Source organism: Hippopotamus amphibius, chromosome 3 (genome assembly GCF_030028045.1).
Source record: "Hippopotamus amphibius kiboko isolate mHipAmp2 chromosome 3, mHipAmp2.hap2, whole genome shotgun sequence".
NCBI lineage: Eukaryota > Metazoa > Chordata > Mammalia > Artiodactyla > Hippopotamidae > Hippopotamus > Hippopotamus amphibius.
This window is the reverse complement of record NC_080188.1, coordinates 195,630,323-195,644,900: the sequence shown is the minus strand read 5'-3', so window position 1 is coordinate 195,644,900 and position 14,578 is coordinate 195,630,323. Positions and strand designations below refer to the sequence as shown.

At 46.8% G+C, this 14,578-nt stretch overlaps 1 protein-coding gene across 8 annotated transcripts in view; it reads right to left on the bottom strand.

The window, feature by feature from the left end:
• The window catches only part of NEK7 (NIMA related kinase 7), a 166,523-nt gene that overhangs the window by 91,518 nt on the left and 60,427 nt on the right, over positions 1-14,578 (bottom strand). For 5 of the 8 annotated variants that reach the window (XM_057725480.1, XM_057725477.1, XM_057725476.1 and 2 more), the window contains 2 exons: positions 3,981-4,121; positions 1,869-1,931 (listed from right to left, as the gene is read on the bottom strand). The exons of 1 other annotated variant lie outside the window; for it this stretch is intronic. In XM_057725480.1, the coding sequence (XP_057581463.1) occupies positions 1,869-1,931; positions 3,981-4,103 (186 nt within the window). In that variant the 5' untranslated portion in view covers positions 4,104-4,121. Of the gene's footprint in view, positions 1-1,868; positions 1,932-2,050; positions 2,204-3,980; positions 4,122-14,578 lie in introns of those variants that run through there. 2 more of the 8 variants (XM_057725481.1, XM_057725479.1) reach the window with 2 other exon arrangements.

Genomic DNA, 14,578 nt, shown 5'->3' with positions numbered 1-14,578 from the left:
ATCATGTCCACCAGTTCCAATCACACAGTTCTAATCGATGAGCTAAGTATAATAAAACAGACATTACGTGGACCAGGTCCAAACAATTCTCTGATAATCTTCCAACACAAAGAACTGTGGTTCTGAGACCCAGCCCAAGTCCCCTGCGAAGACGTTCCCAACCTCTGCCTCACCCTGGGTGCCCAAAGCTAAGCCTGCCATGGTTCCTCTCTATTTTAGACGTGTCTTGGCTGCACGTCCACTGGAATCTAGGAGCCCCATTATTCTGTCCAGTTTGGTATTCTCAAAGCCTGCTGACCACTGAACATCAGGCAATCCTGACACTGGAGGACTGAAGGGCATGCGCAGCAGGAAGGCGAGCAGGGGAGACAGGGAAGCAAAGCCAGCATGTGGAATTTCAAAACTGTTCCGTCAGGTGAGGACCGTCTTAATTCTGGCAAACACATCATGACGGGATGTGGGCAAATTTTCCAAAAGGTTGGCTAATGTTGCTATACACTGCAGGCTCTCAATCCCTTCATGATTTCAAACAAGGACTGTGCATTCAGTACGCACACTTCCCTTTCCACACACAGGTAACAGGCAAACGTCCAGCAAAATCACCAGGGCTTCCAGCAAGCTGGCCACAGAAAAGTGAAACCCAACGTGCAGGACAAAGCACAGAAGTGCCTGGAGAACTACGCTGAGGAACCTGCACTCTGCTTCTAAAGAGTCTCACGAAAGATGTGTGAGCAGAGAAATGAGTTATAAACGCAACATTTCAACATACGAACTCAACCAGGAAGGATTCTAGAAGAGCTGGAAACTGTGACACAACCCTTTAGACAAGGGAAGTAGCCTTAACGTAACAAACTGCATGAAGAAATCCAATGTTTGATTCTTTACGAATTTTTTGAAGAGGAGCCAGGATTCCTCAGACAGGAAAAGAGTCTGGTCAACAATATTTTAAAACATTTTCACACTAAGCTGCAGAAGTGGCTTTCTAAAAAGGAAGGACCCTGGTCTTTACTGTCCAGCACGCGTGTAGTACATCACGAAAATCAGTAACATGTCTGAGATGCAAACATATTTCTCCTCACAAAGGGTCAGGATACTGTTCCCTAGTTACATAAGCTGAGAGCATCTTTACGGCATCATTTCTCTCATGGATGAAGGAGTTATGTTTCGACTAGAAGACGTACCAACATCAACACTAAACAGCACTGAGGAAGGCAAAGCCCGGAAGGAAAAACGTGACCTCCGCACAGCGGGAGGCAGCTGTCTGGGGTTCATCGCAGTGTGCAGTGGGGGCAGCTGGAGGGGCATCTCCCCAACCCTGACGGAAACCACAATCGCGCAGATCCACTCCTGTCCACTCAACCTTCCAGTCAAAGGGAAGAAAACACTGGCAACAAGAAAAGATGCAGATGGTATTACAAGAGGCCTGGAAGAGCGTTTGTTCTTTCTCCCTGCCTCCCTTTTCCCTTCTTTCTTTCCTTTTTCTCCTGAGTATTTCTAATGATAAGGTTCTGTGATCTAAAACGCAATCCTTAGGGACAGAACTGAGCGCAGTCTCTCTGTCCAGAGATGGGGGGCGGGGGGAAGAAAGGAAATCCAGGAAGGCTGCAGGGACTCCACCCAGATGGCCTCTCACCCCAGCCAGCCAGCCAGCCAGCCAGCCAGCCAGCCAGCCAGCCATCCACCCATCCACCCACCTATCCACCCACCCATCCACCCACCCATCCATCTATCCAGCCAGCCAGCCAGCCAGCCATCCACCCATCCAACCATCTATCCACATATCCACCCACCCATCCATCTACCCATCCATCCAGCCATCCAACCATCCATCCATCCATCCATCCACCCATCCATCCCTGCCTTGATACCTGAGGCAAATCAGCAGCTGTCTTCTCTCTAGTCCATCCTGTGTGTTCAGCTTGTACTTTTATCTTGAAAATAACCGATTTTGAAGATTATTACCTTCCTAGAGAACCCACAGTGAATCCTCACTTCCCTCCTACTCAAAGTCCTGTTCCTGGTTTCAAGGCTCTCCAGGATCCCATCTCACCTCGACAGCCTGACATCTGTTCCAATCCCAGCTACGCCAACAGCTCACACTGACATTTCCTTTCCGTGAACTAGTGAAACCAGGAATCCATGCCACAGGGTTTAACATTTCACTGTTCTAATTAGACTCTTTTTCCCCTGGGGGGCGGGAATAAAATTGCTAGTTTCCTCCTCCACCACCCACCCTCCCCCCCACCCCCCAGCTGAGTGCCCAGCAGTACACAGTAGAAATTCAAAACATTTTAAAAACCGATGAGAGTTCCTTCATTAGGAAATAATCGTTCCCAAAGCCATCTGTGTCATAAACACTGATATCTGCATTGTATACTGTATGTTCCTACTGTAAGTGGCAGATTTCATGAGAGAAGACGGAGACCCTCACGTGCTGCTGGAGAGAAGGTCAACAGTGCAACTGTGGTCAGAGCTGGGTATGAACTCGCAGCACTGACCGTGCGCGGCCCCTGGACTCATCGCTTCCATCCTCTGGCACATACGAAAGGGAGAGTCTTGCATGTGTGCACCGGGAAACACACACAGGAACATCAAGGAAGTACTGTTTGCAACAGCAAATGACTGTACACAACCAAAACAGCAAGCAGCACATAACAAAAACGGGATACTATACACATGTAATAGGTAATACCAGACATATACATGCATAGCCACAAACCGAATACTATATATAAAAAGAATAAAGCAGAGTCACACACACCAGTCGCAACATGTGACAACATATATAAGTTCAAAAACGCAAAAGCAAACAACAAATTTATTCAGAAATGTATACAGATGCGGAGAAAACTCTAAAGAAAAGCAAAGGAATGACACACAGGAAATTCAGGCAGACCATGGTGCCCTGTAAGGGAGGGAGTGGCAGGCGTGCCAGAGCTGAGTGGCGGGTACGCGGGCATCTGTCCTGTTCTTTGTATCTAACATATATGCCCCATAAAATCTTTCACAAATATTTACTATTTCTTTAAAATATAAGTGAAAAGTGTTCACCACTGCAATGGTTGTTGCAAGTACACTGATCTTTTAAGAAAATAAAAAAAAAATAAGAAGACGTCACCGAGGTTTTGTAGGTCTTGACAGAGAAAAGATACCCAGGCTACAGAGTAAAACGGGAAGTCTACAGGCAGGTGTGAATAAGAACCACCTTCCCCGAAAAAGGGAAGTAAAACTGGCAATGTCAAACACACACTGAGACAGAAAGGCAAGTGCTTTCGAGACCAGAGGCAAGTGGACCCGTCAAGGGCAGGGACTGATCCCAGGCTCGGGCGGGGGCAGGGCCTGGCCAGGGAGCGGGGGCAGGGCTACGAACCTGGGGAACCCAGACAGAGTCAGGAATGGAGGGCAGCGCTGATGCTAGAATGGTATCCATACGACGTGGGGATTGTAAGTAGGCCATCCCTCTGAGTTTACCTATTTCATTTTTTTTATTCTCCAGTACCTAAAGTTCACTTCAGTTTTCTTTCATTTACTGCCAGTGCGGTTCTCTACATTAACGAAAACTTCTCCCTAACTTGCCCGCCGTTTACTGACTTTAGGTGGTGCCTTCTGTAGCCTGGTTCCCACGGCGGTGCCTGCAGCTGAGGATACAGCACGTAACCACACATCCCGTTAGGAGCCACGGTGACGGCTCAAATCTGCCTCTTAAAACCTGGAGCTGTGAAAGCTTTTCCGAGATCATTCCAATCATTACTGAATCTGGGTGAACAAAGCCAGCTAAATTTTAAAAGTAGTATTAAAACTAAAAATTGACTTCCACCATGCACTACACTTAATGCAAGCATTTATGGTACAATTTTTATTCTTTCCCATCATTCTCAACTTAAGACTGTCATGACCCAATCATTCTGGACATACTTTTCTCTACTTATTATTCACAGAGTATAATTTTACATGGATTTATATAATTAAAGTCATCTTACCTGCACTTTTTTTAAAGCTACTGGTACTCCATCCAAGAGACAGGCTGCTCTATAAACTTCACTAAATTGCCCGCGACCAATTTTCTTTTCTATTCGAAAGTTGGCTAATGTATTATAGCCCATATCCGGTCGTAAGGCCTTCTGTAATTAAAAAAGTCAGAAAAGTTTTCAATCACACAATATACACACAATCACTGATTGTCTTCACATACATACGTGATTTCTATGGTAAACCTGCAGACAGCCATTCATTGGACAAGTATTTATTGAACTGTTCATATTATATAAAAATAAACACACACACACACATTCACCTAGTCCAACCTGCCAGCTAATGCATGAAAACCTTCTAAACTTCCCGACAATTATTTAACTTCTACAAAGAACAACTCCAGTGGCAGTGAGTTTACCACCTCTTCATTACGTTTTTTTAAGAGACCTGATTTTCTAAAAGCAGTTTTGGGTTCAGAGCAATATTAAGAGGAAGGGACAGAGGCTCCCCGTCCACCCCCGCCCCGACACACGCACTGCTTTCCCCGTTACCCACATCCCCGCCGCAGGGGGACTTCACAGCTGCGGAACCCACACGGACACATGCTTATCCCCCAGGGCCCGAGGTTCACGCTGGGGCTCCCCCTCGGTGCTGCACGTTCTATGGGTTTGGACAAAGCACGAGGACGTGTATCCATGATGACACGACGATAGTGTATTTTCACTGCTCTAAGAATCCTCTGTGCTCTGCCGATTCACCCCTCCCTCCCCACTAACCCCCAGCAGCCACGGATCTTTTTACTGTACCCATGTTTTGCTTTTGCGAGGATGTCACACAGAATCACACAGTATGGAGCCTTTCAGACTGGTCTCTGTCACTTGGTACATAGTCACGTTTTTAAACAATTTTTTTGTTGTTGTTTGTGGAAAAATTCATTTCTTTTTGAAACAAACACTTTTTAGTACTCACTAACGCCCTAGGCACTGCAGTAGCTGCTAGGGGAAGAGATGCATCAGGCCCAGGGAAGGGGCTCTCGACGGTGCGCAGAGACGATTACAGGTACTGGGAGGCAGCGCCATGGCCGTCCCCATTCTGGGGCAAGTCCCAATTCCTTATGCGTTTTACCCACTGTCCCAGTTCTTTTGTTCACTGTTCACGGACTCATTCATTCATTCAGCCAAGCACAGGACAGACCTGAACTGAATACCCACTACAGCCCAACCCTGTCCCCTGCTGAGGTCACCACACAGACCCAAGGGTTCCTGCAGTTTAGGTGCCGCGTGACACAGGTAATCTATCAGGAGTATCTCTACCTATGGAAATATAACACAACAGTTTAGCTATCACATGCCCTTTTATCCTCTCTTTTCAGGGCCTTTTCAAGACTGCTGGTTACTGGTAAACACACTCTTCTTGGTCTCTCACCACTGTGCTCACATCCTTCTGGACCTGCTCTGCTCTGAGCCGGCTTGGAGTGAACACGACACTCTTGTGGAGCCTCACTGGGCACTCTTCAATACGACTGAATAGTAAACACCTACTGATGCAACCAGAGAGCACCCTGGTGCCGAAACCACTACAGTAACTTGAACTCTTAGTCCCTCAAATAAACCTTAGGTGAGGCCGATGATCCCATGACTTAGGCAAAAGGCTATTCTGACACATGGGCGTTACGTTAACCTGTAATACTCGTTACCTTGTTCACTTCACTACATCTACCATGCTAGCAAAAAATGCAAAATTCTGGTGAAGTTTCACTGTCATTCAAATGCAACATTTCTCAAAAAGAGAAAAAAAGTAGCAATAATTACTGTTACTGTGCATGCTTTTCTTTCTTCTGAAAGTCCAAAATACTGTCAAGAAAAATATCACTCTTCAAGACATGCAAAATAATCAGAGCTGAAATTTCAAATTCCTTACATAAATATAAAACCACAAATAATTGTTAGAATAATAACAGTCACACTACTACAATAATAAAAGGTTCTGTTGTGGTACCTATAACTTAACAGGTCCTACAAATTAGTACTTTACATGCCATCCAATTCAATTCTCATGACAATCCTATAAGGCAGATGTTATCAAACCACATCCATGTCTAGCTGAATCCCGAGCCCCAACTCCCAACTAGGGCTTTGCTATCCTGCCAGGGTTACTAAACAAAGTCACCTACAGCATGATACAACATGACGGGAACCTGCGTGATGACCCACAGTATTTTCAACTTCAGGTCTTTTGATGAAAAAATATAACTGGGACTAGAAACACACATATCAAAAATGAAAATAAAAATAGAATAAAAATAAAATTATAAAATAAAGGGAGACAACCTGCCACACTGTTCATGTAAAAGATCTCCTTTTGTGGTCACTGAGATGGATTTGTAATTAAGTGTCACTGTGACACCTGCTTAACAAAGGCAACTTGGAAAGTCTCACTTCTCAGATATATTCAGTGGATATCAGCAACTTTTTTAGTTTTCTTAACTTTGTTTCATTTAAAGAGGAGAGACTTTTTAAATTGGCCATGCTTTTATAAGAAGTCTTTTTTTTTATTTTTTAATTTACACACTAGGACAGTCTGCAATACCTAAGAAACAGGTTTCCTCCCTCTCCCCAAAACGCACAGACATTCCTTCTCCCGATGAAACCTGTCCATCTCAGCAGTGAGATCCAGCTTCATCGCTAGGAACGCTATCATGCAATCCACACACTTTAAACCTGACTGGGAATTCCATCTTCTGTCTGCACAATAACTGACAAATATTAGCGTGAACTGCTGAGGCAGTGTGACAACCGCATGCTGAGTGGGAAGCCTCACTAATGTGTTCTGGCGTGCAGGTTTGTAATCACACATTTACATATGCAATGACCTACATTTGCATGTCAGATCACACATTGTCTTGGTTTATTAAGACCGGGCACCTCCCTGTGCTTGGCGGCCAGCGTGGCGCGAGAGGGCCAGAGGGCGGTGTTTTTTGGCAGTTGAGGGACGAACTGCCACCAAGGATTAGGTTGATATGGCCTGAGCATTAGACACTTCATTAGACGTAATCTGTTTAACAGTGGGCAGTGTATGTAAACTTCACAGCCCATTTGCGGCACCTTCTCCCCCCATGGCCTTTCTTCAAAGGGCCGTGTGGGTGAGTGACAGCCTGTCTCATCTGCTCCCGTGTCCTGTCACCCGGGGTAGACGTGCAGAGCTGACATGAGAAGGAGCATAGCTGCACATCCCCAACTGCCCCACATCTCTGTGCCACGCTGCGACCTGTATAAAAATCAGCCTGTGCAGGATGAGGTCTCCTTTAAGAGATCGTCAGGCAGGTGATATAGACACTTGGGTAAGGATTCTCTGATACCGTGTTCAATGCCAAGCTTCATTTCCAGGAGCTACGTCCCACGTAAGCAGCACTGCATGAGGTGCTCAAATAAAAATGGTATCATCGAATCAGTGCCCATGCAAGTAAGGAACTATTTTTAGGAAAGAGCTATATTCTCTTTTTTGGATGATGTCCAATTCTCCATATTTTTCTAACTTAGTATTTGAGTTATATTGGGAATAAAATAACTCAGCAAAATAATGAGATTCAAATCAGTATAAAACATAAACCAAATAAAATCAATTAAATTGCCTTTCCCTGCTCTCATTCTGGTGGATAAACTGGGTCTCAGTCCCTGCAGTCCCTTAATGACCAGGGTACTTGTCTGAGCGGGACAAAATGGCTTTTGGATTTGATGTCAGTCATTTAAAGGATTTTCAACTTTTATGGAAGTAAAAAGGTGCTCTGTTTCTTCCATAACACACTGACGCCCCACCTACGCCGAGGGCTCTCACAGTCACCCTGCCCCTACCCAGGGCTGCCCCCCAGCCACCCCGCTCGTGCCCACGTGCGCCAGCAGCTCCAGCCCCTCCGAGCCAGGTAGCTGCTCATCCCAGGCCTCTGCGTAGCTGCGCTCCTCACACCTGGCCAACCACAAGCTCACCTCGGAGACAGACCTGCCAGCCCTTCTCAGGAATTGCCCTCAGCTCACCAGGCAGCTTTCCTGGCTCCTGCTCCTGGGCCTGCGCAGAGCGGTCGACTCTCCCAACAGCTGTGCGAACACAGGCACTGAGCTAGGCAGCCTGCTCACTGGATTTTAATTATTTGTTTACACGTATGTATTTCTCCCTCCATACACAGAGTTTCTCAAAGACAGACACCAAGTTTTATCTTTGTGTCCAGATGCCACGAAGGCGGCGTGACATGAAACAGACAACAAATATTTACTAAATAAGTGAACGTAACTGAAAGAGCTTAATGAACATAAAAGCTCTAAGTGCATCTCCCGGCGGGTCTCGGGGAGGAGCTCCGTGGGGAGTGGGAAAGGTGCAGACCCGCGAGCCCACGTGCCTCTGCCCACGGCAGCCTCCCGACGGGTGAGACAGAGACCGCCCTTGCACCCCCGCCAGGAAAGGAGACTTTCACAGGAATCCACTGACCCTGTCAGGGCGACACGGGATGCCCCGAACGCAGTGCTCTAAGGCCAGACCTGGGCCGGCGAGTTCCCATAAGGCCCCAGAGAAATGGCACAGGTGTGGAGTCAGTCAGCGAGGCCAGGCTCGAACCCCAGTTCTAACACTCAGCGTCTTTCTCAGAAGGGCCGGCTACCCACCCCTTGCTCCCCACTTCTCTAGCCTAGGGAACTGTGTGTGAGTGTCACCAGCGCACGCACGTGCTCACCGTCACCTACGCCCCCCTCCCCGGGACGCCAGCGGTCACAGCCTGCCACCCACCCTCTCTCCCTACAGGCTCTGGATCTGTACAGCCTCCTGCACGGCCTCGAGTTCTCAAGACTGAAATTCTTTAGTCTCGACCTCAACTTTCTTCTTTGGTCCTCTTCCTCTGGGCCGCAACTGGAGTCTGTGTCTACAGCTAGGCTTCCCACGGGCCAGCTCATCCAGACCAGGGTCTCCAAGAACCGCCCAGCCCTGGGCTATGCCTTCCAACCAGGACAGCCCAGTTACCACGTGGACTGTCTTCCTGATTCACGGATGAACACATGACCCCTAGGGTATAAGGCTCCTTGGTGACATACACTATATCTAACGAAAATTATTCTTCCTGAAGGCCTCCTAATTATTGCGGGGAAGCATCTAATATATAAAACCATGTGTGGTGGCCTTTCATCTATCTGGTTGGAATATGCTCACAATAAAGTTCAAAGTCCCAGGCAAACTGAAGAGAATAACTGCTTGAAAGCCCGTAAACCCTGTAAGTTTGAAACTGCAAGCTCTTCGTGACAAAAGAAACTGAGAAAGAGTGTGACTAATTCAGCATAGGGAAGCGTCTACAATTACTACAAAAAGATTACGTACCCCATACAAGAATTTTCAAGCAGATTCATTTTTGGTGTAAGTCTCAACATATAACTAATTAACATGGAAAACATAACTGTAAGCCTACATAGGTTGTTTTGTTATTGTTATTGTTTTATTATTGTTTTTATTGTTGTTATTTTATTTCTTAATTACTAACTATAAGACACCCACAACTCCTTAAAGAAAGGGCATAATTAAAACTGATGTTGGAAGCACTGGCACTCCATTTTTGTGGCACATTATATTTAGTCTCTTGAGATGTGTGAATCTGTAAGCTACACTATAAAAGAATCCTAAAATCTCAGAAACATAAAATAAACACTCAAAATCACATATGACAACTAAAAAACTCAAACTCTAGAGTGAAGGAAGCTTGATACAACAGCTTAAATGCCCTGCATTCTCACTAGTGGATCTCCTGTTGACCTGAATGCACTTGAAGCACATACCACCCAGCGCTCACCCATCAGGGTTAACGTCCACATGCCGGCCTGTGTTAACTGCTTCCTTCACATGTACATACTTCTCATTTTAAAATAAAATTCACTCTGCTGTGTCACTGGCGCACACTCCCACAGGTGCAAACGCGTTACACAATTAATAATTTCCCAGGACTAAATTAACTTCTTTAATTTCCTCTAAATGTGAAGGCAGGAACACTTAATGAGCAGTAAGATAACTCAGGGTAACATGAGGACCATTCTCTCTGGGGAAATGAGAGGAGTCACAGCATGGACTTGACAGACTCCCCAGAGAGAAAGTCATGTCCTGATACTTCCTAGAGGTGCTGTGATCAATGGTCTAATATACAAGCCAGTATTAATTATAATATTTAACACCATTAATGAGATCTTCATTGTTAGTGCAAATTCACCTCTTTCTGGTGATTTTCATATTACCATTTATGTAATTAATAAATTATATTTATACTAACATTATTAAATTTCTCAACAATTTAAAAGTAACAAAACTTCAAAATGCCCTTCAATTGTATCTGGCAATAAACCTCATGCTAGGTATGATCTTTAAAAAGATATGACTCACCTCAAACCACACACACTAGAATATCCTTTTGACAATATCTAACTCAAAGCTGTTATATATTATTTTCTACAAACCTCACCAGAAATTAAAAAACAACACATATTAAAAACAAAACCAAAACACCCCATGTGCCAGCAGAGTCTAATTAGTCATGCTTCTTCCCATCTGAAAAATGATCTCCGTAAAATTTCAAGAGTAACCTATTCCTAAAGACACTAAACGTCTGAGATTTACATCATTTGGAACAATATGCCATTAATCATTATAACTGGCTTTTTATCAAACAAAGGAGAGAATTCACTACAGCATAAGAAAAATGAGTAACCAAATATAACCAATTATCTAGTTAAACATTTGTAAGACCCTGGTATCTGTATCATTTAATCATCATTAGTGATACTATCCAGCACACTAATTACTATGTCCAAGTCATGTAACCAGAAATCCTGATTGCCTTTCCCGGCACTTCACGAGCAGGATAAGGACAAAGACCCTCCCATCCGCGCCAGGAGCACCAGCCGCACCTGCTAAAATTAAACATGGCAAGCAAACGCCCTTCCCCGAGAGAGACAGAGACAGACAGAGGGAAGAGGTTTCCTACAACTTACTCATTTACTCCACAGGTATTCATAGAGGGTGGGGATTAAACAAGTACATAATCCAAAACAATAAAGAGACAATAAGCAAGTACATAATAGTATCTAATATTTAAGTCCTATGCAGAGAAATAAAAGTGATATAATAGAAAATGAGCGGATGGTTATTTTAGAGTGGGTAATTCTGGGATGACCTTGGTGAGGAGGTGACATTTATGGCGAGATTAAAAACCCAGAAGGAGAAGAGAGCGGAAAAGAAGCCCTGGAGAACAGGTCTCGAGGAAACGCGGCGCTGGGTGTGCCGGGGTAGGGAGACCAGAGGAAGGGGTGGGGAACGAGATGGGAGGTGGCGCGGCAAGAGCAGCCGGTGCCCGGGCCGCCGCGGGGAGGCCCGGCCCCGGGAGCGGGAGCGCACACGCGTCTCAGGAGGCCAGCTCCGGCGCCGCGGGGGCAGGGCACGCAGAGCAGGACGCGCGAGGCAGGAGCGGGGCAGGCCGACTGCACAGGAGGCAGCGCGCCCGCCGCACGGCCTCAGAGGGGCGCCCCCAGCGGACGGAGGCGGCCCGCGACCTGGGGCGGCCGTCGAAGGAGCCGCCGGCGAGTGGGACGGGAGGCGAGAGGGACAGAGGGACGTCAAGGGTACAGCAGGGGCCTGGGCTTGAGCACCCCGACGGACAGGGACGCCACCGACTGCGGTGAACAGGGCTACAGCAGCAGCAGTGCGGGCAGGGGCAGGTAATGAAGGTGCAGCAGCGGCTGCAAGGGGCCGGAGGCGGGCGCCAGCCGGGACCCCTGGGCGCCGAGAGCCCTGCTGGGGGGGCGCCGCCACGTCACCCTCGCCCCTTCCCGTCCCCTGAGCGCCAGACGCCTGCCGAGCACGCGCTCACAGCTCCGGGGCTGCAGGAGGTGAAAACTATTCTTCCTCTCGTTTACGGATAAGAAAAGTGAGGCATACAGATGCTCAATAACCTGCCCGCCATCACACAGCCAGAAAGTGGGGGACCCAAGAGTTCACCCGGGCAACCCCACTTCAGGGCTCAGGCCCTACCGCACCCCGCGACACAGCCAGCCCCCCACGCGCTCCTCCGCACAGGGCGTGCACGGGCGCCGTGGGCAGCCCCCAGCCCGCTCTTCCCGCTCCGCTCAGCGCTCAGGGCCGCGTAACCTGCGGCTCGGTCTCCCCCACCTGCTGCTTCCAGAAGTCGGTGCTGGTTTACACGGATTCCTGGTGCTCCTGACCCTTTACTGGACACCCTATCAGAACTGTCCCGGAAATTATCTTCCTCCATCCCCCTGTTCTCCTACACTGAATGAGACCCAGGCAAGGGGAAAAAAAAAAAAAAACACATAATTAAATGTATTCTATATAAGTGTTCCTGGCAAAAGAAGTACTTACTCTACTTCAGGCTCGGAACGCAGTTCACATAGAACTGGGAAACTGCGTTGACTAATGTCGACCTCACCCTTGCCCGCATCAGACTGTCCAAATAGAAACTTCCAAGAGAGTTCTCCTTCTTTTAAAAATCATCTAAATTTCTCAAGGCATTTCCTTTAAAATCTGAGGAACACTTACCCCAAATATGTACATCAAACAAACAAATCTACATTCAAAACTCAACCAAGCTTTGAGTATTGTGATGTCACTTCTCATTTGACAGATTTCTTATTATTCTATATTGCTACAGTCTTTCCCTAAAATAACTCTCAAGTAACTAAAATCCATACAACATGTTTTGATCCATATTTAGCTTTCCCTTACAGATTGTCACTCATCCAACAAATACTTTTTGAGTACCCTACCACTCACTGATATCAAGTATGATCTACAGAAGTGAACACGGCACTGCTGGTAGAGCGTCTTATTTATTAGAAGCATACTAGTGTAGGAAACTACCCGATAATCACATTTTTCTGAGAGCCTTTCTGTTGTCTTCTACATCCCAAGTTTCCCCTAGGGTAACACTTTCCTTAGGGCCTCTGCCATGTGCATTACGATGAGCCACTATGCTTATTACGTTCCATTAGCCGCTAAACCTCCGTGAACGGCTCCTGAGACCGTCACCTCAGCACCTGGGACGTGGAGCTGAAAGAGAGCACAGTATAAGCAAGACGCGACTGAATCTGAGTCCCAAATAGGGAAAGACACAAAATGCAACTAGAGAAGAAAGAGGAGACCAGATGATGCGAGACCCTCCACATCACACAAGGATCTGCAGAATACATCCTAAGGGTCGCAGAAACCAGTATTATTAGGAAGGGACATAATAAAACGTACACTTTGGAAAGATGACTCTTGCTATAATGTAAAGAATGAACTAGAAATGGTAAAATGAGAAGTAAAGAGATCAGTTCAAAAGCTTCTGCAATAATCCAGGCACAAGGTGGCAGTGATCTGAATAAACTACAGCACTTACAGTCAGGATGTAGAGAATTAGCAGATTCAAGAGGTATTCAGGGAGTAAAATCAAGACAACATGAAAACTGCCTAAATGTAAAGTATACAGTTCACGCGTCTGTAGTTTGCACCACTAGATGGATGGTGCTAACAGTGACAGGCAAAGGGACAATCTCGGGAGAACATAACAAAGTCCATCCTGACGACTAGAGCTTGAGGTATCTATAAAAATATCAAGAGTCACGGTGACTGAGATCAGACTGCCCGGAAATGGATGAGGAGCTTTCCGTGAGAAACTGAAGAGTGACGCAGACCCGGCTCCCACCCCAGCCTCACCACATGCTGGCTACGGGACCAAGGGCAAGTTAGTTAACTGCATCGAGCCTCCGTCTCTTTTGCGAAGTGTGGCAAATAATGCCTCCTAAGGCCTGCCTGCATTAGGAATAAATGAAATGCACGTTCACAGTGCTTCACACAGGGTGGGGGCACTGTAGAACTTCATCAGCATCAGGTACTGGGAGCAGCAGCAGGGCTACTGCCTTGGGCAAAAGCCAGGAGCTGGGGGTCAAGTGTCCGACTAGCGCGGGGGTCACCAGGCGGTCAGGAGACGACAGTGATGGGGGAGCCCTTTCTATGGGTGGCAGAGCCTCGAGGCAGCAGGTCTCACCCCTCCTCACCCCAAGGACAAGGAGGAGGCGTGGTCTGGAAGACGCGCTGTGGCTGGAGAGGCTGTCGTCCGACCCTGGATGCTCGGGGCGAGCGGGATATCAAAGAACCTGCAGCCTCCCCAAGAGGGAGATGGGAAACAGCATCCTTGGGGGAAAGAGGTCTGTTCCAGTTAAACCAAGGAGGTGAGAAAAAGTCAGTAAGAAATGGAGGATGTAAGCGGTTTTATTAAATAAACCATTTAATATATATTTACCTTGTATACAGACTGTTACCCCCAGAAAAACAATATGGTAGATTAAGAGTTAGGACATCTTAGACAACACCTGACTTCTGGCTCACAAAGCTGTGGACATCTGTCCAGGAGAAAGTTTCTTTCCTTCTCTCCGAACTCTTCTTCCCACTTCAATGCACGTGGTCTCTCACGGCTCAGCCTAACAAAGCAATGCCAAGGGCTTCCTATCACGTCTTCGATGTACGCGAATTTGATGTCAGGAAGGCAACTGGATACATGAGCCTGGAATTCAGGACAGAGTCACCAGCACGG